Source organism: Eurosta solidaginis, chromosome 2, assembly GCF_040869045.1.
Source record: "Eurosta solidaginis isolate ZX-2024a chromosome 2, ASM4086904v1, whole genome shotgun sequence".
Lineage (NCBI taxonomy): Eukaryota > Metazoa > Arthropoda > Insecta > Diptera > Tephritidae > Eurosta > Eurosta solidaginis.
This window is the reverse complement of record NC_090320.1, coordinates 279401048-279428373: the sequence shown is the minus strand read 5'-3', so window position 1 is coordinate 279428373 and position 27326 is coordinate 279401048. Positions and strand designations below refer to the sequence as shown.

The following is a 27326-nucleotide window of genomic DNA, read 5'->3' as shown; positions in this document are numbered from 1 at the left end:
TGATTTTACTATGATATTTGATGGCCAGGTAGCTAAATAGAGGGGATTTGAAAGTAATAATATCAACAAATTTTATTACATTGACCTTGGGTAAAATTTGCACAGTAGTACTAAATAAATGTGCAAAAAACACATATACTTAATTCAAAGTTGTATATTGGAAGACAGATTGCTTCGATCATAAACACGGATGAAGTTGAACTCCACGTACAGGTAGCCGAGGAGCGCGATAAACCATTTGGAGCAAGAAGAAGTAAGAGATTACGACTTAGGAGATGGACTTGTTTATAAGAAAAATCCGAAAAGCAAAAGTACTCTCTACGTACCTTATAAGAAGGAGAAGAATGTTATAAAATTGATACATAACAAGTAAGGAAGGCTAAGTTCGGGTGTAACCGAGTATGTAATGTACTCAGTTGAGAGCTATGGTGACAACATAAGGGAAAATAACCATGTAGGAAAATGAACCGAGGGAAACCCTGGAATGTGTATCAAATGAAAGGCATTAAAGAGTATTTTATGAGGGAGTGGGCCATAGTTCTGTAGGTGGACGCCATTTAGGGATATAGCCATAAAGGTGGATCAGGGTTGACTCTAGAATAAAAATAAATAAAAGTAAGGCGCGATAACCTCCGAAGAGATCTAAGGCCGAGCTTCTATTCCAATTTGCGTCGTGCTCCTCTTGATTTTCCCTACAAATTGGCCGGACGGGACCTACATGTTTTATGCCGACTCCGAACGGCATCTGCAAGGCAGATGAGTTTTCACTGAGAGCTTTTCATGGCAGAAATACACCCGGAGCGCTTGCCAAACACTGCCGAGGGGCGACCCCGCTTAGAAAAATTTTCTTCTAATTGAAAAACCTTATTTCTAAAATTTTGATGTTGCTTTGCCCTGGAGTTGAACCCGAGGCATACGGTGTGATAGGCGGAGCACGCTACCATCACACCACGGTGGCCGCCGACTCTAGAATACGTTTGTACAATATGGGTATCAAATGAAAGGTGTTAATGAGTATTTTAAAAGGGAGTAATCCTTAGTTCCATAGGTGGACGCCGTTACGAGATATCGCCACAAAGGTGGACCAGGGGTGACCCTAGAATTTGTTTGTACAATATGGGCATCAAACGAATGGTGTTAATGAGTATTTTAAAAGGGAGCGGGCCTTAGTTCTATAGGTGGATGCCGTTTCGAAATATCGCCATAAAGGTGGAACAGGGGTGACTCTAGAATGTGTTTGTACGATATGGGTATCAAATTAAAGGTATTAATGAGGGTTTTAAAAGGGAGTGGTGGTTGTTGTATAGGTGGTCGCCTTTTCGAGATATCGCCATAAAGGTTGACCAGGGGTGACTATAGAACGCGTTTGTACGTTATGGGTATCAAATGAAAGGTGTTAATGAGTATTTTAAAAGGGAGTAATCCTTAGTTCCATAGGTGGACGTCGTTTCGAGATATCGCCATAAAGGTGGACCAGGGGTGACCCTAGAATTTGTTTGTACAATATGGGTATCAAAAGATAGGTGTTAATGAGTATTTTAAAAGGGAGTAATCCTTAGTTCCATAGGTGGACGCCGTTTCGAGATATCGCCATAAAGGTGGACCAGGGGTGACCCTAGAATTTGGTTGTACAATATGGGCATCAAACGAAAGGTGTTAATGAGTATTTTAAAATGGAGTGGGCCTTAGTTCTATAAGTGGACGCCGTTTCGAAATATCGCCATAAAGGTGGGCCAGGGGTGACTCTAGAATATGTTTGTACGATATGGGTATCAAATTAAAGGTATTAATGAGGGTTTTAAAAGGGAGTGGTGGTTGTTGTATAGGTGGTCGCATTTTCGAGATATCGCCATAAAGGTGGACCAGGGGTGACCCTAGAATTTGTTTGTACAATATGGGTATCAAAAGAAAGGTGTTAATGAGTATTTTAAAAGGGAGTAATCCTTAGTTCCATAGGTGGACGCCGTTTCGAGATATCGCCATAAAGGTGGGCCAGGGGTGACTCTAGAACTCGTTTGTGCAATATGGGTATCAAACGAAAGGAGTTAATGAGTATTTTAAAAGGGAGTGGGCCTTAGTTCTATAGGTGGACGCCTTTTCGAGGTATCGCAATAAAGGTGGACAAGGGATGACTCTAGAATTTGTTTGTACGATATGGGTATCAAACGAAAGGTGTTAATGAGTCATTTTAAAAGGGAGAGGGCCTTGGTTCGTTGGCGTTTTCCAGATATCGACCAAAATGTGGACCAGGGTGACCCAGAACATCATCTGTTGGGTACCGCTAATTTATTTATATATGTAATACCGGCCAAGATTTTAAGGGTTTTTTATTTCGCCCTGCAGAACTTTTTCATTTTCTTCTACTTAATATGGTAGGTGTCAAAACCATTTTATACAGTTTTTTCTAAAGTTATATTTCGCGTCAATAAAACAATCCAATTACCTTACCATGTTTCATCCCTTTTTGGTATTAGATTTATGGCATTTTTTCATTTTTCGTAATTTCGATATCGAAAAAGTGGGCGTGGTCATAGTCGGATTTCGTTCATTTTTCATACCAAGAAAAGGGAGTTTAGGTAAGCACGTGAACTAAGTTTATTAAAGATATGTCGATTTTTGCTCAAGTTATCGTGTTAACGGCCATGCGGAAGGACAGACGGACGACTGTGTATAAAAACTGGGCGTCGCATCAACCGATTTCGCCCATTTTCACAGAAAACAATTAACGTCATAAAATCTATGCCCCTACCAAATTTCAAAAGGATTGGTTAATTTTTGTTCGACTTATGGCGTTAAAAGTATTCTAGACAAATTAAATGAAAAAGGGCGGAGCCACGCCCATTTTGAAATTTTCTTTTATTTTTGAATTTTGTTGCACCATATTATTACTGGAGTTGAATGTTGACATAATTTACTTATATACTTTAAAGATATTACATTTTTTGTTAAAATTTTACTTTAAAAAATTTTTTTTTTTAAAAGTGGGCGTGGTCCGTCTCCGATTTTGCTAATTTTTATTAAGCGTACATATAGTAATAGGGGTAACGTGCCTGCCAAATTTCATCATGATATCTTCAACGACTGCCAAATTACAGCTTGCAAAAATTTTAAATTACCTTCTATTAAAGTGGGCGGTGCCACGCCCATTGTCCAAAATTTTACTAATTTTCTATTCTGCGTCATAAGTTCAACTCATCTACCAAGTTTCGTCGCTTTAGCTGTCTTTTGTAATGAATTATTGCACTTTTTCGGTTTTTCGAAATTTTCGATATCGAAAAAGTGGGCGTGGTTATAGTCCGATATCGTTCATTTTAAATAGCGATCTGAGATGAGTGCTCAGGAACCTACATGCAAATTTCATCAAGATACCTCAAAATTTACTCAAGTTATCGTGTTAACGGACGGACGGACAGACGGACGGACATGGCTCAATCAAATTTTTTTTCGATCCTGATTACGTGCAAACGTCAAGCTGTATAGTTTGTTTTGTATCTGTGCTCTTGTCTTTTTTGATAAACAAATTGTTTAATATTGTTAAAGATAGTTTTATTGTTGACATAAGTAGTGAAGTGAATTCATTAAGTGTGCTAATTAAAGAAATTCAATTAATTTCAGTTGTTTTAGTTAAATATTTAATATAAAAACTAATTTTTCATTAATTTGCATATACACACACTTATTTACATACAATTGATTTGCCGAGTGTTTTCTGCATTGCATTGTGTTGTTGCTGTTGATAGGCATCAGTTTTAATAGTGTAATTGTTTTTATTTTTGATTTTGCGCGCACACTTCATTTCTCTTTCTTAGTGTCACAGCTGTTTGCGCGGTTTGTTCAGTGTTATCACAGTGCATCTCAAACTGCTCATACAGTGCATCCAAACTGTTTTTTTTTTATTTTTTCTATATAACCCGCTGTGTTATTTTTCAATTAATCAACTTACTCTCACTATTTTATTAATTTCTTTTTTCTGTCTCTTAATTTTTATTAAAATATCTTGCCTATATGCGAACTGCTTGATAAAAAGTGATTCCCATCCCTTCGTGTCATGCTGGCTTTGCGATGGGCTCGCCCATATGAAATGTGCCGGTTTGTCAGCAAGAGTGGTTGACGCTCTCAACGATAGTGATAAGGGAGTTCGTTGGGCTTGTTTGAAATGTAGACCAACTGAGATTGATCTTTTCAAAGTTTTCAAACAGGCTCGTGATGGGTTCTCTGAAATAGGCAGGGAAATTGACGCACTGTCCAAGAAATTCATCCAGTATGAAAACTTATTTAAGTCTTTCAAATATCCGGATGACTTAACTAACGTAAACCAACATAGAAATTGTAATGACTCCTCAAGTGCTCCGACACTCAATGCCGTTGCTGAAGTTCCTCCACCCGTAGTTACAGCACCCGCAACTATCGAATTAATAAATCTGGCATCTCCAAATCCCTTACCAGCTCAGCCATCTTCATCCAAGGTTTCTTTAACAAAACCTAAAAAATATTCTGCAAAAGATAATCAAGATCCACAAAACCCTTCTACGGAATCCGAACCGCCGTCTAACAATCTTATTGTTGTCCCTATTAAAAAATCTGTTTTTGTGTCAAGATTTGATAAAGACACCACAGAAGAGGGCCTAAAGTCGTACATCATCGCTAAGCTTAAATTTGAAAACGTGACAGTTCGAAAATTCAATTTTAACTATCCTAGGGATATTTCGTCTTTTAGGATTGATGTACCCGCACAACATTTTGATACTATATTAAATAATTCTTTTTGGCCGCCCGGTGCTTTTGTGCGGGAATTCGAGCGTAGGCGTAATACTAATATTTCAAATCTTGCTACACTTCCACATAACAATATTGCATCAAAAAACTGAATGTTAAATCGGTCCTAAATTTGTTTTATCAAAATGTTAGAGGTTTAAACACTAAACTAACTGAATTGTATTTGAAATCGTTTAACTGCAATTACAACATTAACTGAAACTTGGCTAAAACCTCATGTATTTAATTCAGAGATTCTTTGCCATGATTACCAAATATACAGAAATGACCGCTTGAACAGAATTGGAGGTGGAGTTTTGCTTGCGGTACATTCTTCTGTACCTTCAGCTGAGGTTAATTTACCCATTATTGATTCTACAGAATTCAAATGCATTAGAATCAATCTCGGAATGGGTTGTGTCTATATCGCGGTCTGCTATATCCCACCATCTTCTGATCCTTCGGTGTATATGGATCATATTTCCCTGCTCAAAATTGTTAATTCATTGATGAAGCCCATTGATTCGATGATAGTCCTGGGTGACTTTAATATCCCGCATGTATTATGGACCATATCTGATCAGAATATTGTACCTATTTCTTCTAACCTGTCCAACAACGAATTTTTAGCCGAAATAACTGAACTTTGCCTTAAACAGATAAATATAATTCCTAACATGTTCGGGAGGACCCTTGATTTGGTATTTGTCGATGATACATCAAAATATACTCTAAGCCGGGGTGAACCTCTTACTGTACCTGAAGACCCTTACCATCCTTCCCTGGAAATAGCATACGAATTCGAAAGAAATTCTCCGAGTAGCATTGCTACTAAATACGACTCTAGTTTCAGATTTCAATTCGCGAAGGCTAATTTTAGTAAACTTAATCAAACTTTATCTACAGTGGCTTGGCCCAAATATGGTGTTGATATTGACAAAAATGTTTCTGACTTTTATACCACCATTTACGGTATTTTGGAAAAACACGTACCTAAGCGAAAACGTGTGTCTACCGAATCAGTCCAAATATGGTTCACTAAAGAGCTGAAGTCCTTAAAAAACAGAAAATCTCGCTTCTTCAAATTATACAAAAGGTCGGGCTCTCACTCCGATTACTTGCATTACTCTATTTTGCGTCATAAATATTTTGAATTAAACAAAAAGTGCTATAATACGTACATCTGTAAGATGAAAAGGAAAATAACTTGCAATCCGAAAGCTTTCTATAATTTCGTGAACTCTAAACGTAGGGTTAAAGGGTTTCCCTCTGCTTTAAAATACCAGGGTGATTTGTCTAGCGACGATCAAAATATTGCTAACTTCTTTGCACAATTTTTCAAGTCCAACTATTCCAATGAATTTAATACTTTTTCAAATGAATATCCATTTCAGCTTAACTCACTTAACACCATTAATATTCCAGAAATATATCGGATGAAGTTTTTTCATATTTAACGTCTTTGAAAGAATCTTACAAGTACGGTCCTGATTTAATTCCTACTTGTTTTCTTAAAAAATGCGCTGAGCACATTTATCAGCCACTAACTGATTTATTCAATATGTCCCTAAGAAGTGGAGTCTTTCCTTCTGCTTGGAAGGAATCTTTTCTCATACCCCTTCACAAAAGTGGTAGTAGGTCGTGTGTAGAGAACTATCGAGGAATAGCAAAGTTGTCGGCCATCCCAAAGTGGTTTGAAGCTATCGTTACCAATCAGCTAACATTTTCCATTTCTACTTTGATTGCAGAACCGCAACACGGATTCTGTAAAGGCAAATCTACCATTACTAATCTACTTGAATTCACAACTCATGTTTCTAAGGGATTTAGAGAAAATCTTCACACAGATGTTATTTATACTGATTTCAGTAAAGCATTTGACAAAGTATCCCACTCCTTACTTATCTACAAGCTGGATCGGCTTGGCTTCCAACCTGGTCTCACCCAGTGGATCTCGTCGTATCTCTGCGGTCGAACGCAAAAAGTTATTTTTAAAAATACTTTTTCAAATGTCATCGATGTTCCCTCTGGCGTCCCACAAGGCAGCCACCTTGGTCCAATTCTGTTCTTGCTATTTATTAATGATATCTGTACCACTATAAAATATTCCAAAATCTTAATGTATGCTGATGATGTAAAACTTTTTAGGTCTTATGCGTCTATCGAAGAACGTCCCTTGCTTCAAGGGGATTTAAACTGCCTAGTTACTTGGTGCAACGTAAATTCAATGCCGCTGAACCTCAATAAATGCAAATTCATGTGCCTATCTCGAAGATCTTTGCCAGCAGCCTCTTACGTAATTAATAATTTTTGTCTTCTATCAGTAAACTATTTTGAGGACTTGGGAGTCACGATAGATGCTAAACTTAGTTTCAACCTTCATATTAATGCTACTGTCAATAAGGCAAGAGGTGTTCTTTCATACGTGAAACGGTGGTCCAAAGAATTTGGTGACCCTTATGTAACTACTGCGCAACATTTTGAAACAATTTTGAATAATTCATTTTGGCCACCCGGAGCCTTTGTACGTGAATTCGAGCATAGACGCAACGTTAATATTCGTAATCTTGCTACCGTTCCTCAAACCAATAATGCTGCAAAAAACTAAATAGTAAACCTGTCCTTAATATATTTTATCAAAATGTAAGAGGCCTAAACACAAAACTAACTGATCTATACTTGAGATCATTTAACTGTAATTACAATATCATCGCTTTTACTGAAACTTGGTTAAAGCCTCATATTTTTAATTCGGAGATTCTTTGCAATGATTACAAAATATATAGAAATGACCGCTTGAACAGAGTTGGAGGTGGAGTTTTGCTCGCGGTACATTCTTCTATACCTTCCGCTGAGGTAAATTTACCTGTTACTGAAGCTACGGAATTTAAGTGCATTAGAACCCAGCTGGGAATAGGTTTTACCTATATTGCCATTTGCTATATCCCACCATCATCAGATCCCTCGGTGTATATGAACCATACTTCGTTACTGAAAGATATCAGTTCATTGTTGAAGCCTATTGACTCGATAATTATCTTGGGTGATTTTAATCTTCCGCACGTATCATGGACCACATCCGACCATGGTATTGTACCGGTTTCTTCAAAATTCTCCAGCATCGACTTTTTAGCAGAAATAACTGAACTTTGCCTAAGACAGATAAATATAGTTCCAAACATGTACGGGAGGGTACTTGATCTGGTATTTGTTGATGATACTTCAAAATCCATTCTTAGGAGGGGTGAACCTCTTACTGTACCTGAGGATCCTTACCATCCTTCGCTGGAAATAGTTTACGAATTGGAAGAAAGTTCTCGGAGTTGCACTACCACAGAAACCAACTCTAGTTTTAGATTCGAATTCGCGAAGGCTAATTTTAATAAACTCAACCAAATTTTATCTACAATAGTTTGGCCCAAATACGGTGCAGATATTGACAAAAACGTTTCTGACTTCAACGCCGTCATTCACGCTATTCTGGACAGACATGTACCTAAGCGTAAACGTGTTTTCACTGAACTAGTCCAAATATGGTACACCAAAGAACTGAAATCTTTAAAAAACAAAAAAACGCGTTCCTTCAAGCTGTACAAGAAGACGGGGTCACACTCCGACTACTTGAAGTACTCTATATTGCGTCATAAATATTTTGAATTAAATAAAAAGTGTTACAATACCTATCTCTGTGCCATGAAAAAGAAAATAACTTGCAATCCGAAAGCTTTCTATAATTTCGTGAACTCTAAACGTAGGGTTAAAGGCTTTCCTTCTGGTATGAAATACCGTGATGATTTCTCTAGCGACGATCAAGTTATTGCTAATTTATTTGCACAATTTTTCAAATCTAACTATTCCGCTGAATTAATTTCTTTGTCTAGTGAATACCCGTATGAACTTGACTCACTTAACGCAATTAATATTCCATCAATATCTCCAGAAGAGGTTCTTACATATTTAACTTCTTTGAAGGAATCTTATAAATACGGTCCTGATCTAATTCCCACATGTTTTCTCAAAAGATGTGCAGAACACATTTATCTGCCCCTAACTGATTTATTCAACATGTCCCTAAAACATGGAGTTTTTCCTTTTGCTTGGAAGGAATCTTTTCTAATACCCCTCCACAAAAACGGCAGTAGGTCATGTGTAGAAAATTATCGAGGAATTGCAAAATTGTCTGCCATCCCAAAGGTGTTTGAAGCCATTGTTACTAATCAGCTAACATTTTCCATTTCTGCATTGATTGCAAACTCTCAACATGGATTCTGTAGAGGCAAATCTACCATTACCAACCTACTTGAATTCACAACGCATGTTTCTAATGGATTTAGAGAAAATCTTCACACCGATGTTATTTACACTGATTTCAGTAAAGCATTTGACAAAGTTTCCCATTCATTGCTTATCCACAAGCTGGATCGACTTGGTTTCCAACCAGGTCTCACTCAGTGTATATCTTCTTATCTCTGCGGTAGAACGCAACAAGTAATTTTTAAAAATACTCTTTCAGAGGTCATTAATGTTCCCTCTGGCGTCCCACAGGGCAGTCATCTCGGTCCAATTCTGTTCTTGCTATTTATTAATGATATTTGTACCATAATAAAATATTCCAAAATTTTAATGTATGCTGATGATGTAAAACTTTTTAGGTATTATGAGTCTATTGAAGAACGTCCATTGCTTCAAGCGGATTTAAACTGCTTAGTTGCTTGGTGCAACGCGAATTCAATGCCGCTGAACATCAATAAATGTAAGTTCATGTGCTTCTCTCGGAGATCTTTGCCAGCAGCCTCTTACGTAATTGATAATTTTTGTCTTGCATCAGTAAATTATTTTGTTGACTTGGGAGTTACGATGGATGCTAAACTTAGTTTCAACCTTCATATTATGACTACTGCCAATAAGGCTAGAGGTGTTCTATCATTCGTGAAGAGATGGTCTAAAGAATTTAGTGACCCTTATGTAACCAAAGCCCTTTTTACCACATTGGTTAGGCCGATACTAGAATACGGATCAGTAGTCTGGAATCCGCGATATCAAGTTCATGCAGATAGGCTTGAGTCAATACAGAAGCAATTTTTACTTTTTTCTTTAAGGAATTTTCATTGGGACTCTGCATATAATCTTCCACCTTATACTAGTCGGTTAAGGCTTATCAATCTTCCAACTCTCGCTAGCCGTAGAGAAATGCTAGGAGTATTATTTATGGCTAAACTACTGAATGGACTAATTTTTAGCCCCTTTCTTTTGAACGAAGTAAACTTCAATATCCCATCACGAGCGTCAAGACATTACAAACCTCTTCTTTTGAGGCAGTGTAGAACTAACTTCGAATTAAATGAACCTTTCCGGTGTTTGTGTTATGATTTTAACTCTCACTCGAATTCATTTGATATAACGGATTCACTTTTTACTATAAGGAAAACTGTCCTATCCTATCTTAACTCGTAACAAAATAAAAATAAAAATAAAAAATAAAAATCTTTATATGCTAAATCCTTAACTTATTTAACAATTTACTATATGTATAATTTTCTACTGTTATGTATATAATACTCAGCTGATGATTTTTATTCTGTAGCTGAGCAGTTTTAGATCTCGACGCTTAACAAACCTCCGCCTATCAACAACTCGGCAAAAACAAAAACAAATCCGTGCGTCATGCGGATGCGCCCCTCGTGTCGGTTGGGCGGGCTTTGGAGGGTATTAATCCGTTGGGTTTATTATTATTATTATTATTAAAGCCCTTTTCATCACCTTAGTTAGACCGATACTAGAATACGGATCAATAGTCTGAAATCCACAATATCGAGTTCATGCAGATAGACTTGAATCAATACAAAAGCAATTTCTACTTTTCTCTTTAAGGAATTTTCAGTGGGACTCTGCGTATAATCTTCCACCTTATACTAGTCGGTTAAAGCTTATCAATCTTCCAACTCTTGCAAGTCGTAGAGAAATGCTAGGCGTTATATTTATGGCTAAACTCCTGAATGGACTGATTTCTAGTCCAATTCTTTTGAACGAAGTAAATTTCAACGTCCCATCACGGGTGTCAAGACATTACAAACCTCTTCTTTTGAGTCAGTGTAGAACTAATTTCGAATTAAATGAATCTTTTCGGTGTTTGTGTCATGATTTTAACACTCATTCTAATTCATTTGATATAACGGATTCACTTTTTACCATAAAGAAAACTGTCTTATCCTATCTTAACTCTTAACAAAAAAAAAAAAAAAAAAAATCAAATAAATTAAAAATGTTCACTTATTTAACAATGTAGTATATATATGTATAATTTGTATGTAATTTCTAACTGTTATGTATAGTACTCAGCTGATGATTTTTATTCTGTAGCTGAGCAGTTTTAGATCTCGACGCTTAACAAACCTCCGCCTATCAACAACTCGGCAATAACAAATCCGTGCGTCATGCGGATGCGCCCCTCGCGCCGGTCGGGCGGGCTTTGGAGGGTTTAATCCGTTGGGTATTATTATTATTATTATATGGAAGTCTATATCTATCTCGATTCTTTTATATATGTACAACCAACCGTTATCCAATCAAACTTAATATACTCTGTGAGCTCTGCTCAACTGAGTATAAAAATATAGGTCATCTGTCAGTGGACAAAACACTGAGCAAACTGTGCCTGTATTATTGGTTCCCAAACATGCGGGCAATAGTAGAGAAGTTTATCAGAAATTGTCTGAAATGTATAGCGTACGTTATACCACCACAAGCGAGGGATAAGACATTATTTGCTTCCCCAAAACTCCTCTGCCGTTCGACACAGTTCATATAGATCACTTTGGACCACTGCCGTATATTAAGTCAAAGCGAAGTAGATGCCTTCACTAAATTTGTAAAACTCTATCCCACCAATTCTACAATACTCCAGAAGTCATTGTTGCTTTAGAAAAATACTTCATAGACCGAGAAGAACTATTAGTGATAGGGGAACCTGCTTTATCTCCTTAGAGTTTGGTGTTTTCTTATTAAAGCCAAATATAGGTCATATATAAGTTGTTGTCTGCTCTCCACAAGCCAACGGACAAGTGGAGAGAGTGAGTAAGGTATAAAAGTCTATGCTAGGTAAACTTACGGACGAGGTGAGCCATGACGACTGAATTAAAAAGCTACTTGAGGTGAAATATGTAGGTCAGGGAAACATACTCTTAGTCCCTACCTCCCTTTGCACCGTTTGCCACCACATAATATATACGTTTGCGACATCCGCCCAATGCAGCTCCTGCCATGGACGATGCCACTTTCCTAGATGTTCTGGTCTTCGCGACGGCAACCCCCGACGCCTTTCATTGCGCCATGTTGCCAGGCCGCATACCCAAATACACCGGGTACCCCAATGCCTACCCAAAGACGTCCAGTCCCAGGGCCTCAACAGCAATCGCGTGCTGGCCTTCCACAACCCAGTAGTCACCCGTCACTTACTCCCAGAGTGAATTCTGCAGTTAAACTGTAATGGATTAACTGGGAAGATCACGGAGATAGTCGACTTCATGTAGCGGCACAACATCCGCATTGCTGCAATTCAAGAGACTTAAACTCACAGCAAGATCTGCATTGCAGACCTGTTCTGTGTATAATGTCCACAGAAAAGATCGCGAGAGCGGAAATGGAGGCGGCCTCGCGTTTATCATACACCACACTGTGCAATATCATATATTTGATCCCGACATCGACCGCAGGTACAGTGTCTTGGAACGTCAAGGATTATCTGTCCGGTCAGGCGATGCAAATCTAGAAATCATCAACATCTACATCCCTCCTGTCACCTGTTGCCCCAGTGGATACCGCCCTGATATCAGCGGCATACTCACTGGAAACAATCGCATTATCTTAGGCGATTTCAATGCCCATCACGATCAATGGCATTCAAACTTGCGGGTCGACAGTAGGGGTGAGATGTTAGCGGATCAAATAGAAGAAACGGCGTTCTGCACTATAAACGGAGACGCCCCCACACGTATGGTAGGAAGCTGTCACAGTTCGCCGGATATTTCAATCGTGAGCGCAGAACTCGTAAACTGCGTCAACTGGCAGGTGATGGTAACATTGGCATCCGACCACCTGCCTATACTTATTTCGCTCGAGCGTCCCGCCGACTTCATCGTAGCAGGAAAAAGCACTTTCATTAAATTTAAAAAAGGAAAGTGGGACGAATACAAATCCTTTACAGACAGCCGCTTTCCTGCCCTCCCTATCCCAACTGATGCCCGCCAAGGGGAGCGTGCTTTCCGCAAGGTCATTGAATCCGCCATGGCTCGTTTCATTCCCGCCGGTAGAATTCCCGAAATTCGGCCCCACTCCCCGTCGGAGGCCGCAAGTTTAGCGAGAGAACGTGACCTTATAAGACAGCTCGATCCCGGCGATCCCCAAATAAGGGATAAAACCAACGCATCAGATTGCTTGTGGATAAACACAAGCGAGCGAATCGGGAGGAGCACCTAAGCGGTTGCAACATCTCTGCCGGTGTAGGTAAACTTTGGTCCACTGTAAAGTCCCTATCGAATCCGCTTAGGCACAATGACAAAGTTTCCATCGCCTTTGGCGACAAAGTGCTGTCGGATGAAAAAATTGCGCGAGCGCTTTCTGCCGACAATACATAATGCATTCTACGGTCGACAAAAATAGACGGAGGGCCAACAGCCACGCACGTAAACATAAGTTCAGCGCGTCACCAATTACGATCACCGCCAAAGAGGTTGAGGATACCATCGGTCATGCTAAACCATCCAAAGCAGTGGGCCCAGACGGCATAGCCATGCCGATGCATAAAAGCCTAAGGAAAGAGGGTTTCAAATATTTAGCACATGTCTTCAACCTGTCTCTTTCCACCTTTGTCATACCCAAAAAACGGAAAATGGCCAAGGTGGTACCGCTACTAAAGCCTGGGAAACCAGCTAACATAGGAGAGTCATATCGCCCGATATCTCTCCTATCGCCAGTAGCTAAGACGCTTGAAGCCATTTTGCCCCCCCCCTTCAAAGCAAATTTGCAGCTAGCCTGTCATCAGCATGGCTTTAGAAAACTCCATAGCACCACCACCGCGCTGCATGCCATTAGCACCCAGATAAATTGGGGTTTAAATCAGACGCCCCACCATAGAACAGTACTCGTAGCGCTAGACCTATCAAAAGCTTTTGATACGGTCAACCATGGCACGTTACTGCAAGACTTGGAAGGGTCTACCCTTCCCTCATGTCTTTAAAGGTGGACCGCAAATTATCTCGGTGGTCGGCAGGCATCGGTGCAATTCAGAAACGAAATATCAAAGCCAAGAAGAATTAAACAAGGGGTGCCTCAGGGTGGTGTTCTATCCCCACTTTTGTTTAATTTTTACATATCAAAACTACCTTCGCCACCAGAAGGAGTTACTATCGTTTCTTATGCACAACTGACTGCACAATAATGGCCACAGGCCCGGGCCCAAAGATCGATGAGCTTTGCAACAAAATAAACAGCTACCTCCCTGATCTCTCCAGTTTTTTCGCCTCGTGAAACCTGGAATTATCACCGACTAAATCATCCGCGAGCCTATTTACAACTTGGACGTACCAAATGTCGACCATTTTGAACATCCACGTCGATGGCACTACGCTACCGACTGTCCTACACCCCAAAATCTTGGGTGTGACGTTCGATCAGGATCTATATTTTAGTGAGCACGCAGCCGCAAATGTTCCGAAAATCCAGAGCCGTAATAAAATCTTCAAATCCCTTGCTGGCAGTACTTGGGGAAAAGACAAAGAAACGCTCATTACCACATACAAAGCAATTGGCCAGCCGCTTGCGTGCTACGCGTCCCTTATATGGTCGCCAAACCTAAAAACTACCCACTGGAAGAAGCTACAGGCCTGCCAAAATACTGCGCTCAGAACCGCAACGGGCTGTCTTCTTATATCCCCAGAACACCATCTACATAATGAGGCGAGAATACTCCCCATCAGGGAGAGAAATGAGATGCTAACCAAACAGTTCCTGCTGAATACCCAGAAACCTGGGCATCCCAACAGACATCTGATTGATGAGCCAACACCGCCTAGGGACTTAAGGAGTCAATTCCGTAAGCATTTTGAGGAAATACGGCACCTGAGAACTCAGCCGTATGAAGCAAAAAAACACAAGCAGGTCCTTGGTGAACTCCACAAACAGGCGTCGGACCTTTTTGCCAGGAATTGCACGGTGAATCCAGTACTCGAGGAACAGTACCCAAAACTTGCGGAAGAGGAACGCATACTACCCTGGGAAACGAGAGTCACTCTGGCTCAACTTCGTTCTGGATACTGTAACAGGTTAAACTCTTACATATCCAGAATCAACCCCGACATACAAAATGTATGCCCCGCTTGCAATGTGTCCCCACATGACACCAACCATCTCTTTAATTGTAATGTGGAACCAAGGCCTCTAACACCCCTTTCATTATGGTCCACCCCTGTCGAAACAGCAAGTTTCCTTGGACTCCCGTTAGAGGATATTTATGACAATTTGTGATCGGTCGCAGCTATTAGGTGGGGCGAAAAATTGCTACAACAACAACAGGTGGAGTATGCCATAAATAACTCAAAACATAGCACTTGTCAGGATACACCAATTCGACTTCTATTCGGTGTCGAGTAGATAGGTGTAATAATAGACGATTTTACCGAATTTTTCCAAAGCAAAATATCTCCGGATGAGGACCGAGACTTGGTACAAATTCGTAATAAAGCTGACTTGATTAAAGCTAGGCAAGAATACGAATCCGAGCGGTCCCGTAAGGCCCATTCTAGGACTAAGATATACAAAGTAGGCGACTACGTTGTCGTGGGAAATGTCGATACTACTGTCGGGAGTAATAAGAAGTTTGTACCACGCTATAAGGGTCCTTATGTGATAAATAGAACTCTAGAGAACGATAGGTAGGGAACAATTGCCAGTTGACTCAGCTGCCCTCTGGTTTTTGTGATTGACTAGTTATTTGTGTTATCTATGATCGAGGTCGATCCTTATTAGGTTTGGCCGAGTTGTAAAGCTGTAAATGCAACAATGCGTAGTTCTTAAGTATATACCATCAACACATCCATGTAAATGTAAACATGTATGCATGAAGAATAATGAATAAAGACGAAATGGGTAACTTCCGGAGAGGTATCCAAAATAATAAGACGTGTTTCAATCAATTGGAAATTAATCTAAAAAGTATTATTCCATCCGCCAATAAATCTCGAAGTTAAAATTTCCAAGAAATACCTTGTTTACTTTTGGACAGGTGAAAAATATCTTAAAAACAGTTTTTTTTCAAATAAATAGGTGATTAATTTTAAAACCTCATAATTGAAACCTTAATTAATGTGCTTTGTTTGCTTTGTATAAACAAATGGCAGAAACTAGAAAAATAATAACTGAAAAATAACAAAATATTGCCCAATGAACCAATAGCAAAAAAAAAGTTTTAAGGTCAGTGACGAAAATTGAAAGTGTTTCGGAACATTCTTTTATTTTTTTTTTTTTTGTATCCTTCCACTGATCCCTTCCATGTTTATAACTAAACCCTTTACTGTACGAATGAATTAGGTATATTAACTAAACAAACGTAAGCCCTAGCTACTAAGGCATCGGGCCCCGGGAATGCCCATCCCTTCACAGCCTTCTTTAGACCTTACACAACTCAATAATAGATACATAAATGGATCTTTAAATAGCACTCATACGAAACAGCATTACCGATTTTTTTTTTTTTTTTTTTTTTTTTGATTGAACCTTTGGTGACAACGCACATTCGTATGGACTACCCGCAGTCTTGCATTGTTTCGTGGCTGACACAGAAAGCGGATTTGCGTCTTGCCATTGCGGTATTGCCTATGCATATATTTATGAAATTAATTAAATAAATAAATAGAGCAGTATTATTTTTCACCAAATAAAAATGTTTGCCGTGTTAAATTGGAAGAGAAGCCCAAACCATCTGCAAAAAGTTGATGAACTTTGCATAAAAGCCCTGGCAAAGTTGACGTATCCACATCCATATAAAACAGCTGATCCAACCAACCTTATGGAAATCAATGTAATTGGTCAATGGTGCCATACCATAACACTCTAACCATAACCATACGATAACCAACCAATTGGTTTTTGGTTTTTCGCCATAGAATATAAGACGTGTTTCAATCAATTGGAAATTAATCTAAAAAGTATTATTCCATCCGCCACTAAATCTCGAAGTTTAAATTTCCAAGAAATACTTCTTCGTTTACTTTTGAACAGGTGAAAAATATCTTTAAAAATGTTTTTTTTTCAAGTAAATTTCATAATTGAAACCTTAATTAATGTGCTTTGTTTGCTTTGCATAAACAAATGGCAGAAACTAGAAAAATAATAACTTAAAACAACAAAATATTGCCCAATCAACCCATAGCACAAAAGTTTCAAGATCAGTGACTAAAGTTGAAAGGGTTTCGGAACATTCTTTTTTTTTTTTTTTGTATCCTTCGCCTGGATCAAAGGCGTTTCATTCTGTCACATCGACGCTAAAATTTTGTGCACAACCCATATCATTATTTCCCGTTGTTTTACACGCTGTGTTATTATATGTATGTTGGTGGGACGACGGCCGACTGGCGACGAAAATAAAATGCCAACATGTTAGCAGAGAATTTATACACAATGAGAAGGAGGTTTTTGGCATCCACTGCTTACGATCCGCGATCCGTTTGCATGTGACACGTCTTGCACTTCACCTCTATTCCCAAAATTCATGTTAACTTAACAGGGTGCAAGACGTAACAGAAAATTCTCTTAACGATTTTCTCTGTTCGTCTGTTACTAAAAAATTCTCTGATCAGAGGAAATATATTGCAAATTTTAATTCTCTGATTTTTTGTAAATAAATTATGATGATTGGTATTGTTTCATTAATCAATTATTTAATAGCATATTTGGTGCAGGTGTAAAGCACTTGTATCAATTTATTTTTTTCTTTTTCCAACTTGTGGTTCAAATGCCGCTCGTTGTTTTATTATTTTATTTTTTATTTATTATTGGTCCTATCCATTTTACATGAATCAGGAAAGGTGCCCATTTTTCCCAAAACAGCCGATTTTACCAGGCCATCAGAAAAAGGGAACAACATATTTGCTCGAATAATATTACCACAAATTCCCCATCTTCAACTAACTTTTGAATATCGAATTTCCATATTGTCATCTTCCTCACCTACAGACAATTCATATTACCGTCTTACTCATTTGCATACAATCTGATTCAATTTTATTCATATCGAATTTCCTCATTTCATTTAGCATAGTATTTAGGCAGCGCTTTGACTGGATTAGTATTTACGAGACTTTTTTTCCGGGAAACGGACCAGGGACCAACTGGGATTAGGGGAGGAACTAGGCTGTGACTTGGCCTTTTGGGCTGGGACTGTAACTGGATCTGGGACTGGGAATAAGGGATAGAGAGGAATAAGAACTAGAGAGAGAAAATAGTGACGGAGAAAGCGATGAAGTTAGACGAAAGACCGAGAAGGAGAAAAACTTCTTAAAACTTTTGTAGATTGACCAAAGTTCGGTAGAACAACGTCTGGTGGGTCTGCTTATATTGATAGATAAAAGAAATGAAAATTGATTTTTTCCCTTTTTGGAACGTTTTGTGTTCCGTTAGCTTGGCTCACTTTCAATATATGCAAAAAAGTGTACGAATGAGATAAATTAAACAATACGTGTCTCTTAATAGTAAATAATTTATTTTTGAAGCTTATAATTGCCAATAGGTTTTAGAACAAAGAACAATTCCAAGAATCATATAGGTAGGGACTTGATTTCGATTATGAATACCCAGCAGAAAAAAAGAACGGTGCTGAACGGGTACAAATCGGATGAAGAGCGTGACATTTAGTACTCACACTTGTACCAATTGCGCTTATACGCCAATTACACGGCTAAAGTATCCTTGTGCCAATTACCAATTTGCGCAAGTATTTGCCCGGTGTGTGCACTGGTTGCGCTATTTGCGCAGAGAACTGTGCTAAAATCAAAACGATTTTGATATTTACGCATGTCTGCAAATATTGCACATGCTTTTTTCTTCGTGTGTGGTGAATGTGACACAGTTTACCTGTGGTTTCTGATAATACAACATCAGTAATTGTTGCTTAAAAATGTTAATATCGAAGGCGTAAGGACCATCTCTAGCTTGTAACAGGAATTCACACAAATTCAATAATACATAATAATTTTTTATACAATTATAACAATGTTTCATTTGTTGCGCTAGTTGAAAAATGAATATTGCGCAGTGCTGCAATGAGTTGAGCTGGTCTTGCAACTAAAATATATATATTATAAATACAATGGAAAATAAACGCTTCTGGTGCGAGTTTTTCGACTTATACTGTGAATTACCAGCACTGTGGAAAATAAATAGTGTTTTTTTATACAATTAGTGCCTTTTTTATACAATTAAAACACATGTTTCATTTGTTGCGCTACATTAAAAATGAATATTGCGCAGTGTTTTTGAGCCGTGTATGTCAAAATTTTTATTTGCACAAATTCCGTCGTTTTATATTTGCGCATGGCTTTTGTGTCATGTATGGGCCGTCTTAGGTTCGAGCTAATATATGTATATATATTTTAATAAATTAATCAAAGGCTGCGACTATTTCAAAACCATCTGCGATTGAATTAGTTAACGACGCATTCAAAGGGCGAGTTCAGTGTAGACTTTTTTAAAGCGTTCCTAATTGGTAAAGTCTTAGGTGGTTCTGAAATAGCCGCAAACTTTTATTAATTAATTTAAATACATATTGCTCAGACTTCAGCGTTGTTGGTACAAGTGTGGCTACCCATGAATCCGATTAGCACCAGTTCGGAGGTAGTCATTAAGGGCCGTTTTACCATCTCCAGTTATGTTAAATTTTATCTACAGGATAGATACCTATCAGATAGGTTCATTTGACACTTAAGTTTTCACCAACACAGAGTGACCAATCAAGGGTTAAATCGATAAGTAGGACAATTGTGACGAACAAAACATTTTTGTGAATACACGAAAATTGGCCAAACATCTTACTTTTATTTACAGTTTGTTAGGACATGCACATAACAGAGACGCTAGTATGTAGAAAATTAAAATTACTATATCTTAGAAAAAAGTGGGGGACCTAAACCTATATGGCGAAGCTGTCGCTTTGCGTGACTGTCTCTAATTTTTTCTGTAGGGTACTGTTTTTGTTTTTTATTTGGAATGGTATAATGTGTTTTGTGTGTGTGTGAAATTTTCGCTGAAAAAATCGGTAAAGAGGTACAAGTATAAAAGGCATGAAAAATTTTAATATCACATTGCCAGTTTTAGTGTCGAAGAAGTGATATTTGCTTGTGATCGTTTCAAGATAATACTATACAAAATGCTTAATCATCAGTTTGCTATGTAAGTAACTAAATTAGAGTTATCCTTTCAGAATTATTGAAAAAGCAATAGTGTTGTAAATTAAAAGATATTTAAGGGTAAACTACATACTGCTATATGTCTTTTTGGTATAAATTCAAAGAAACATATATATCCTGTTCTTGAACATTTCCTGTGTTTAAATCACATCTAGAAACAGCTAGTGGCATAGGTCCTAGAAAGAATTACCAAAAGGACGGAGTTATTTTGCAAGAAAGGTCCTGTATTTAAACAGGGGTTTTCACTTTTCTTTAAACAAACGCTATGATAACACTTTGGACTCATTAAGTCAATAGATGTCATCGCGGACCAGACAGTTCAACCTAGCATAATCAAATTGAGCCCGATGAATCTAATTTATAATTTGCAGTACCTATGCGCTCACACTCAAAAAAATTTAAAAAATACAAAGCGGTTCGATTCGGCCACGTTATCAAATCGGTAGTTTATTTCTGCAGTCGGTTGAAAAACATATCTATGTATGCCTTTTCAAAGATTCCATGCCAGCAATTATTAGATAATTTTATCGTCTATCACCAGGAAGTAACTAAATCGATAAGTTTTGCAGTTACTACGGCGATATAAACTCATTTCATAAATAATTTACAGGAATTTCTTCAGAAATATTGTATCGAATAAGTGACTTGTGCGAAAGAAAAAGCTGGCAGAGTCTTAACTTTATTTCCAAGTATCTCCAACAGACAACATAAATATCAGTTGTATTGTGAAAGTAGTATATTTTCTCTGTTTTATTGTCAAAATATGTTTTGATGTCAAAATACATATATGAAATGTGCCTAACTCCACAGATGGCATTCTTACAAGTGTTTCGTGTATTATACATTAGTCGATCCAATCAAAAGTGGTAAATAAAAACAAGTAAGGAAGGCTAAGTGCGGGTGAAACCGAACATTACATACTCAGCTGAGAGCTTTGGAGGCAAAATAAGGGAAAATCAGCATGTAGGAAAATGAACCTAGGGTAACCCTGGAATGTGTTTGTATGACATGGGTATCTAATGGAAAGTATTGAAGAGTATTTTAAAAGGGAGTGATCCTTAGTTCTTTAGGTGGACGCCTTTTCGAGACATCGCCATAAAGGTGGACCAGGGGTGACTCTATAATGTGTTTGTACGATATGGGTATCAAATGAAAGGTGGTAATTAGTATTTTAAAAGCGAGGGATCCTGAGTTCTATAGGTGGACGCCTTTTCGAGATATCGTCATAAAGGTGGACCAGGGGTGACTCTATAATGTGTTTGTACGATATGGGTATCAAATGAAAGGTGGTAATTAGTATTTTAAAAGGGAGTGATCCTTAGTTCTATAGGTGGACGCCCTTTCGAGATATCGCCATAAAGGTGGATCAGGGGTGACTCTATAATATGTTTGTACGATATGGGTATCAAATGAAAGGTGCTAATGAGTATTTTAAAAGCGAGTGATCCTGAGTTCTATAGGTGGACGCCTTTTCGAGATATCGTCATAAAGGTGGACCAGGGGTGACTCTATAATGTGTTTGTACGATATGGGTATCAAATGAAAGGTGGTAATTAGTATTTTAAACGGGAGTGATCCTTAGTTCTATAGGTGGACTCCCTTTCGAGATATCGCCATAAAGGTGGACCAGGGGTTACTCTATAATGTGTTTGTACGATATGGGTATCAAATGAAAGGTGGTAATTAGTATTTTAAAAGGGAGTGATCCTTAGTTCTATAGGTGGACGCCTTTTCGAGATATCGCCATAAAGGTGGATCAGGGGTGACTCTATAATATGTTTGTACGATATGGGTATCAAATGAAAGGTGCTAATGAGTATTTTAAAAGCGAGTGATCCTGAGTTCTATAGGTGGACGCCTTTTCGAGATATCGTCATAAAGGTGGACCAGGGGTGACTCTATAATGTGTTTGTACGATATGGGTATCAAATGAAAGGTGGTAATTAGTATTTTAAAAGGGAGTGATCCTTAGTTCTATAGGTGGACTCCCTTTCGAGATATCGCCATAAAGGTGGACCAGGGGTTACTCTATAATGTGTTTGTACGATATGGGTATCAAATGAAAGGTGGTAATTAGTATTTTAAAAGGGAGTGATCCTTAGTTCTATAGGTGGACGCCTTTTCGAGATATCGCCATAAAGGTGGATCAGGGGTGACTCTATAATATGTTTGTACGATATGGGTATCAAATGAAAGGTGCTAATGAGTATTTTAAAAGCGAGTGATCCTGAGTTCTATAGGTGGACGCCTTTTCGAGATATCGTCATAAAGGTGGACCAGGGGTGACTCTATAATGTGTTTGTACGATATGGGTATCAAATGAAAGGTGGTAATTAGTATTTTAAAAGGGAGTGATCCTTAGTTCTATAGGTGAACTCCCTTTCGAGATATCGCCATAAAGGTGGACCAGGGGTTACTCTATAATGTGTTTGTACGATATGGGTATCAAATGAAAGGTGGTAATTAGTATTTTAAAAGGGAGTGGGTCTTAGTTCTATAGATGAACGCCTTTTTGAGATATCGCCATAAAGGTGGACCAGGGGTGACTCTATAATGTGTTTGTACGATATGGGTATCAAATGAAAGGTGCTAATGAGTATTTTAAAAGCGAGTGATCCTGAGTTCTATAGCTGGACGCCTTTTCGAGATATCGTCATAAAGGTGGACCAGGGGTGACTCTATAATGTGTTTGTACCATATGTTTGTACCATATGGGTTTTAAAAGGGAGTGGCCCTTAAATGTATATGTGAAAGCGTTTTCGAGATATCGATCAAAATGTGGACCAGGGTGACCCAGAACATCATCTGTCGGGTACCGCTAATTTATTTATATATGTAACTAGTCATATGATATATTGTCCACTGCCATAAAACCAGAATTGGAACACTTCTCGAAGCTAAGTGGGCTAACATAATCAACATCTTGTGTTAAGCATAAGTGAGGCGTTAATTTGTTAGGGCTTTAAGGGTATGTTCACCTATCACATATTCACAAAATTTAATGATTACTAGGCAGAGCTGTAAAATGATTCAATCAATACAGTTATAAATCAAGATTGATTCAGTTTACAAATATGATTGCTTGATTCAAATATATAAGCTAAGTTTGAATGCGATTTCTTTTTTCCATTCAAAAATTCCGCTAGTGATTGCATGACTGTAAAAAAAGCATTCAGATTAATTGTGAATGTATCGAGAGCACCAGAGCTGACGAAAAATGAACTCATTTGATTTTTGAAATTAGAGCTTTTCTACAATCAGTATTTCAAAATTTTTTCGTCATTCGGAATGATGCTTTCGTTTTTTTTAATTCTTCAATCATGCAGAGAAATAAGGATTCAGCACCGCATGCAATTGAAAAGAATACTAAATCAGACTGCAGAAATAAATATACTGAAATCAATGAGTGCACTCAGGTGATTTCACATTTTTGGTGTGTGAACTCATGCATTCAGTACCAATCACTTACTACAAAAATGCACAAATAGTACCTAAAATAGTACGAAAAAAATTTTAAGTTCCTTTTTATGAAAGCTTAGTTTTAAAAATTGGTTGAAAAAGTTTTTGTGAAGATAATTAGCATTAGAAGAGTTAAAACAACTTGCTCAAGAGCATTAAGCATGACAATTTTAAAAATTTCGAGTTATATGGAAAAAAAGTATCATTCCGGCAAGTTAAACATTGCTGTCTTTCATACTAAATTTTTTATTGGAGTTGCTGATGTAGTGATTTTTTTACTTGGCCATATTTAATTAACCCTCGGAGCATATTTGGTGATTCATTTTGTCATGTTTTCTTAACAAATTTTCCTCGCTTTTTTCGAAGGAGCTCTTTAAATTCGCTGTCACAGCTTTAAAAAAAAAAAATAAAGCTGAATGGAAAATAAATGTTTATCAACATTTTTTTTTTTGGAAATTGTCATAGACAAGTGCAAAACCACCCAAATAACACAAATCGCAAACGTAAGATTTTACAGCTCTGAACCCCAGACACCCCGCTCATAAATTTTTTATATGAACCTTAATTTTGAAAAATACCGGTTGAATAATATGTTGTTTTCACAAATGCAATAGACTCTTTCAGTAAGCAGAAGCATTTTTAAATTTAGAAAAATGATTACTTACCTTCTCATGGTAAAAATTGGAGAAGAAAAAGTTGCCTACAGTGAGTTTTCTACCCACCTGTAAAGTTTCATCATAGGTTTCAATAATTTTTTTTCCCCGTGATCATATTGATACATGTAAATCTTTATTTATCTCGATTAGTTTATGCCATTACGATGCAGAGTGACAGATGAAACCAATAACATTATTATCTTGGGTAGAATAAAGTAAAATGGATATATCCAAAATTTTACATCATTTGCGCGCCATACAACAACATATGGCATATTTATGTAAAAATCTGTGAAAATCGGCGTGATATCGAGCAATCCATTCAAGCGTGCGTGCTTTGGGTCTAAACTATTTACTTTACTGTAAAATTTCTAAACTGTACCTCGCTAAGAACCATGGAACTTACTTATCTTGGTATTCTTTATTTACCTTGTTTTTATACTCAGTTGAGCAGAGCTCACAGAGTATATTAACTTTGATTGGAAAACGGTTGGTTGTACAGGTATAAAGGAATCGAGATAGATATAGACTTCCATATATCAAAATCATCAGGATCGAAAAAAAATTTGATTGAGCCATGTCCGTCCGTCCGTCCGTCCGTTAACACGATAACTTGAGTAAATTTTGAGGTATCTTGCTGAAATTTGGTATGCAGGTTCCTGAGCACTCATCTCAGATCGCTATTTAAAATGAACGATATCGGACTATAATCACGCCCACTTTTTCGCTATAGAAAATTTCGAAAAACCGAAAAAGTGCGATAATTCATAGGTGAGTTGAACATATGAAGTAGAATAGAAAATTGGTAAAATTTTGGGCAATGGGCGTGGCACCGCCCACTTTTAAAAGAAGGTAATTTAAAATTTTGCAAGCTGTAATTTGGCAGTCGTTGAAGATATCATGATAAAATTTGGCAGGAACGTTACTCCTATTACTGTATGTATGCTTAATAAAAATTAGCAAAATCGGAGAACGAACACGACCACTTAAAAAAAAAAATTTTTTTCTTTAAGTCAAATTTTAACAAAAAATGTAATATCTTTACAGTATATAAGTAAATTATGTCAACATTCAACTCCAGTAATGATATGGTGCAACAAACTACAAAAATAAAAGAAAATTTCAAAATCGGCGTGGCTCCGCCCTTTTTCATTTAATTTGTCTAGGATACTTTTAATGCCATAAGTCAAACAAAAATTTACCATTCCTTGTGAAATTTGGTAGGGGGTTAGATTCTGGGACGATAATTTATTTCTGTGAAAAAGGGCGAAATTGGTTGAAGCCACGCCCAGTTTTTATATACAGTCGAACGTCTGTCCTTCCGCTCGGCCGTTAACACGATAACTTGAGCAAAAATCGCTCATGATAAAATCAATTTTGCAAATATTATTAATCATAAATCAAAAATCGTTAAACCTATCGTAACAAAATTCGGCAGAGAGGTTGTCCTTACTATAAGGAATGTTTTGAAGAAAAATTAACGAAATCGGTTAAGGATCACGCCCACTTTTATATATAAAAGATTTTTAAAAGGGTAGTGGACGAATAAAATAAGCTATATCTTTGCAAAAAAGAGCTTTATATCAATGGTATTTCATTTTCGAAGTGGATTTATAACAATAAATAGGAAAAACTTCATTTAAAAAAATGGGCGTGGCACCGTCCCTTTTATGACTAAGCAATTTTCTATGTTTCGGAAGCCATAACTCGAAGAAAAATTTACATATTGTAACAAAATTGGGTACACATATTTTCCTTATAGCAGGAAATATTTCTTGAAAAAATGGGCGAGATCGGTTAAAGACCACGCCCACTTTTATATGAAAGATTTTTAGAAGGGTATCTTAGTGAAAAAGAGCTTTGTATCAATAGAATTTTACCTTTTAAATTGAATTATAGCACTAGATTGGAAAACACTATAATTTTTTAAAATGGGCGTAGCACCGCCCCTTTTATGACTAAGCAATTTTCTATGTTTCGGAAGCCATAACTCGAAGAAAAATTTACATATCGTAACAAAATTGGGTACACATATTTTCCCTATAGCATAAAATAGTTCTAGTAGAAATGGACGGGATCGGTTAAAGACCACAGCAACTTAGATATAAAACAAGTTTAAAAGGGTGGTAGATTAGAATAATAAGCCATAACAATGATAATTCACTTATCAAGTTTTACTGTAAGAGGAAATGGGGAGACATTTTTCTTTTAAACGGGCTATGCCACGTGTTATGTAGAAAAGTAATTTATCTGAAATGAAATGTACAATTGAAGCTCCCGCTGAGTATATGATGTTCGGTTACACCCGAACTTAGACACCTTTACTTGTTTAATTGTGGTTTTGTGGAAATGTTCGCATGTGTTCCAGAAGAAATCATAAGCTCTATATAAAAGAGCCAATGAATCGATTAAAGTGATTGTCGAGAAGCTCTCGAGCCTTACGAGTAATTCGAGATTCGAGAATCTCGCGAGAAGGCGAGACTCGCGAGAAATCTCTTCTCGAACAAGTTCGTAAGCTCTATGGAAAAAGCACTACCACTCACGATGATTGCAAAATTTGTTGACTGCAATCACTTTTTCATTCAGTTCCATTGAAATATCCGTTTTCAGGGTTAATACTTTCGTACTTTTGATGGCTAACATACCTGTGATTGGTTTGAAGTTGCCAAAATAGTTATAAGTAACTGGGCTGCCATATTTCATTTAGAACATTATGTTTGATTCTAAAAAGTTTTATTCGGGGAATTTTACTTTTTAATAATGAATGGAATTAAATTTTACATGCTTCAGTTCTGATTTAAATAAATAAGAAACACGAATAAATGAGTTATTACATTCATAAAACATAATTGGAATGAAATATTATTTCCAATAAAATAATTTCCAATCATAAATCCCAAATGTAGTTCTCGCATTAAATAGCGACGGTAACTCTGACTCAATGTTTTGACATTTTATATTGTAAAACTGTATTTTGGTATTTTCTACAAATATAAGCATA

The 27326-nt window shown here is 37.4% G+C and overlaps 2 protein-coding genes across 3 annotated transcripts in view; one reads left to right on the top strand and one right to left on the bottom strand.

Moving 5' to 3' along the window:
- The window catches only part of LOC137242818 (uncharacterized), a 188185-nt gene that overhangs the window by 118716 nt on the left and 42143 nt on the right, over nt 1-27326 (bottom strand). The window lies entirely within an intron of this gene.
- Nucleotides 20013-27326, top strand: part of LOC137242819 (uncharacterized) — a 29026-nt gene continuing 21712 nt past the window's right edge. The window contains exons 1-2 of the mRNA XM_067770080.1: nt 20013-20059; nt 20119-20193. Of these exons, the coding sequence (XP_067626181.1) occupies nt 20171-20193 (23 nt within the window). The 5' untranslated portion in view covers nt 20013-20059; nt 20119-20170. The remainder of the gene's footprint in view (nt 20060-20118; nt 20194-27326) is intronic.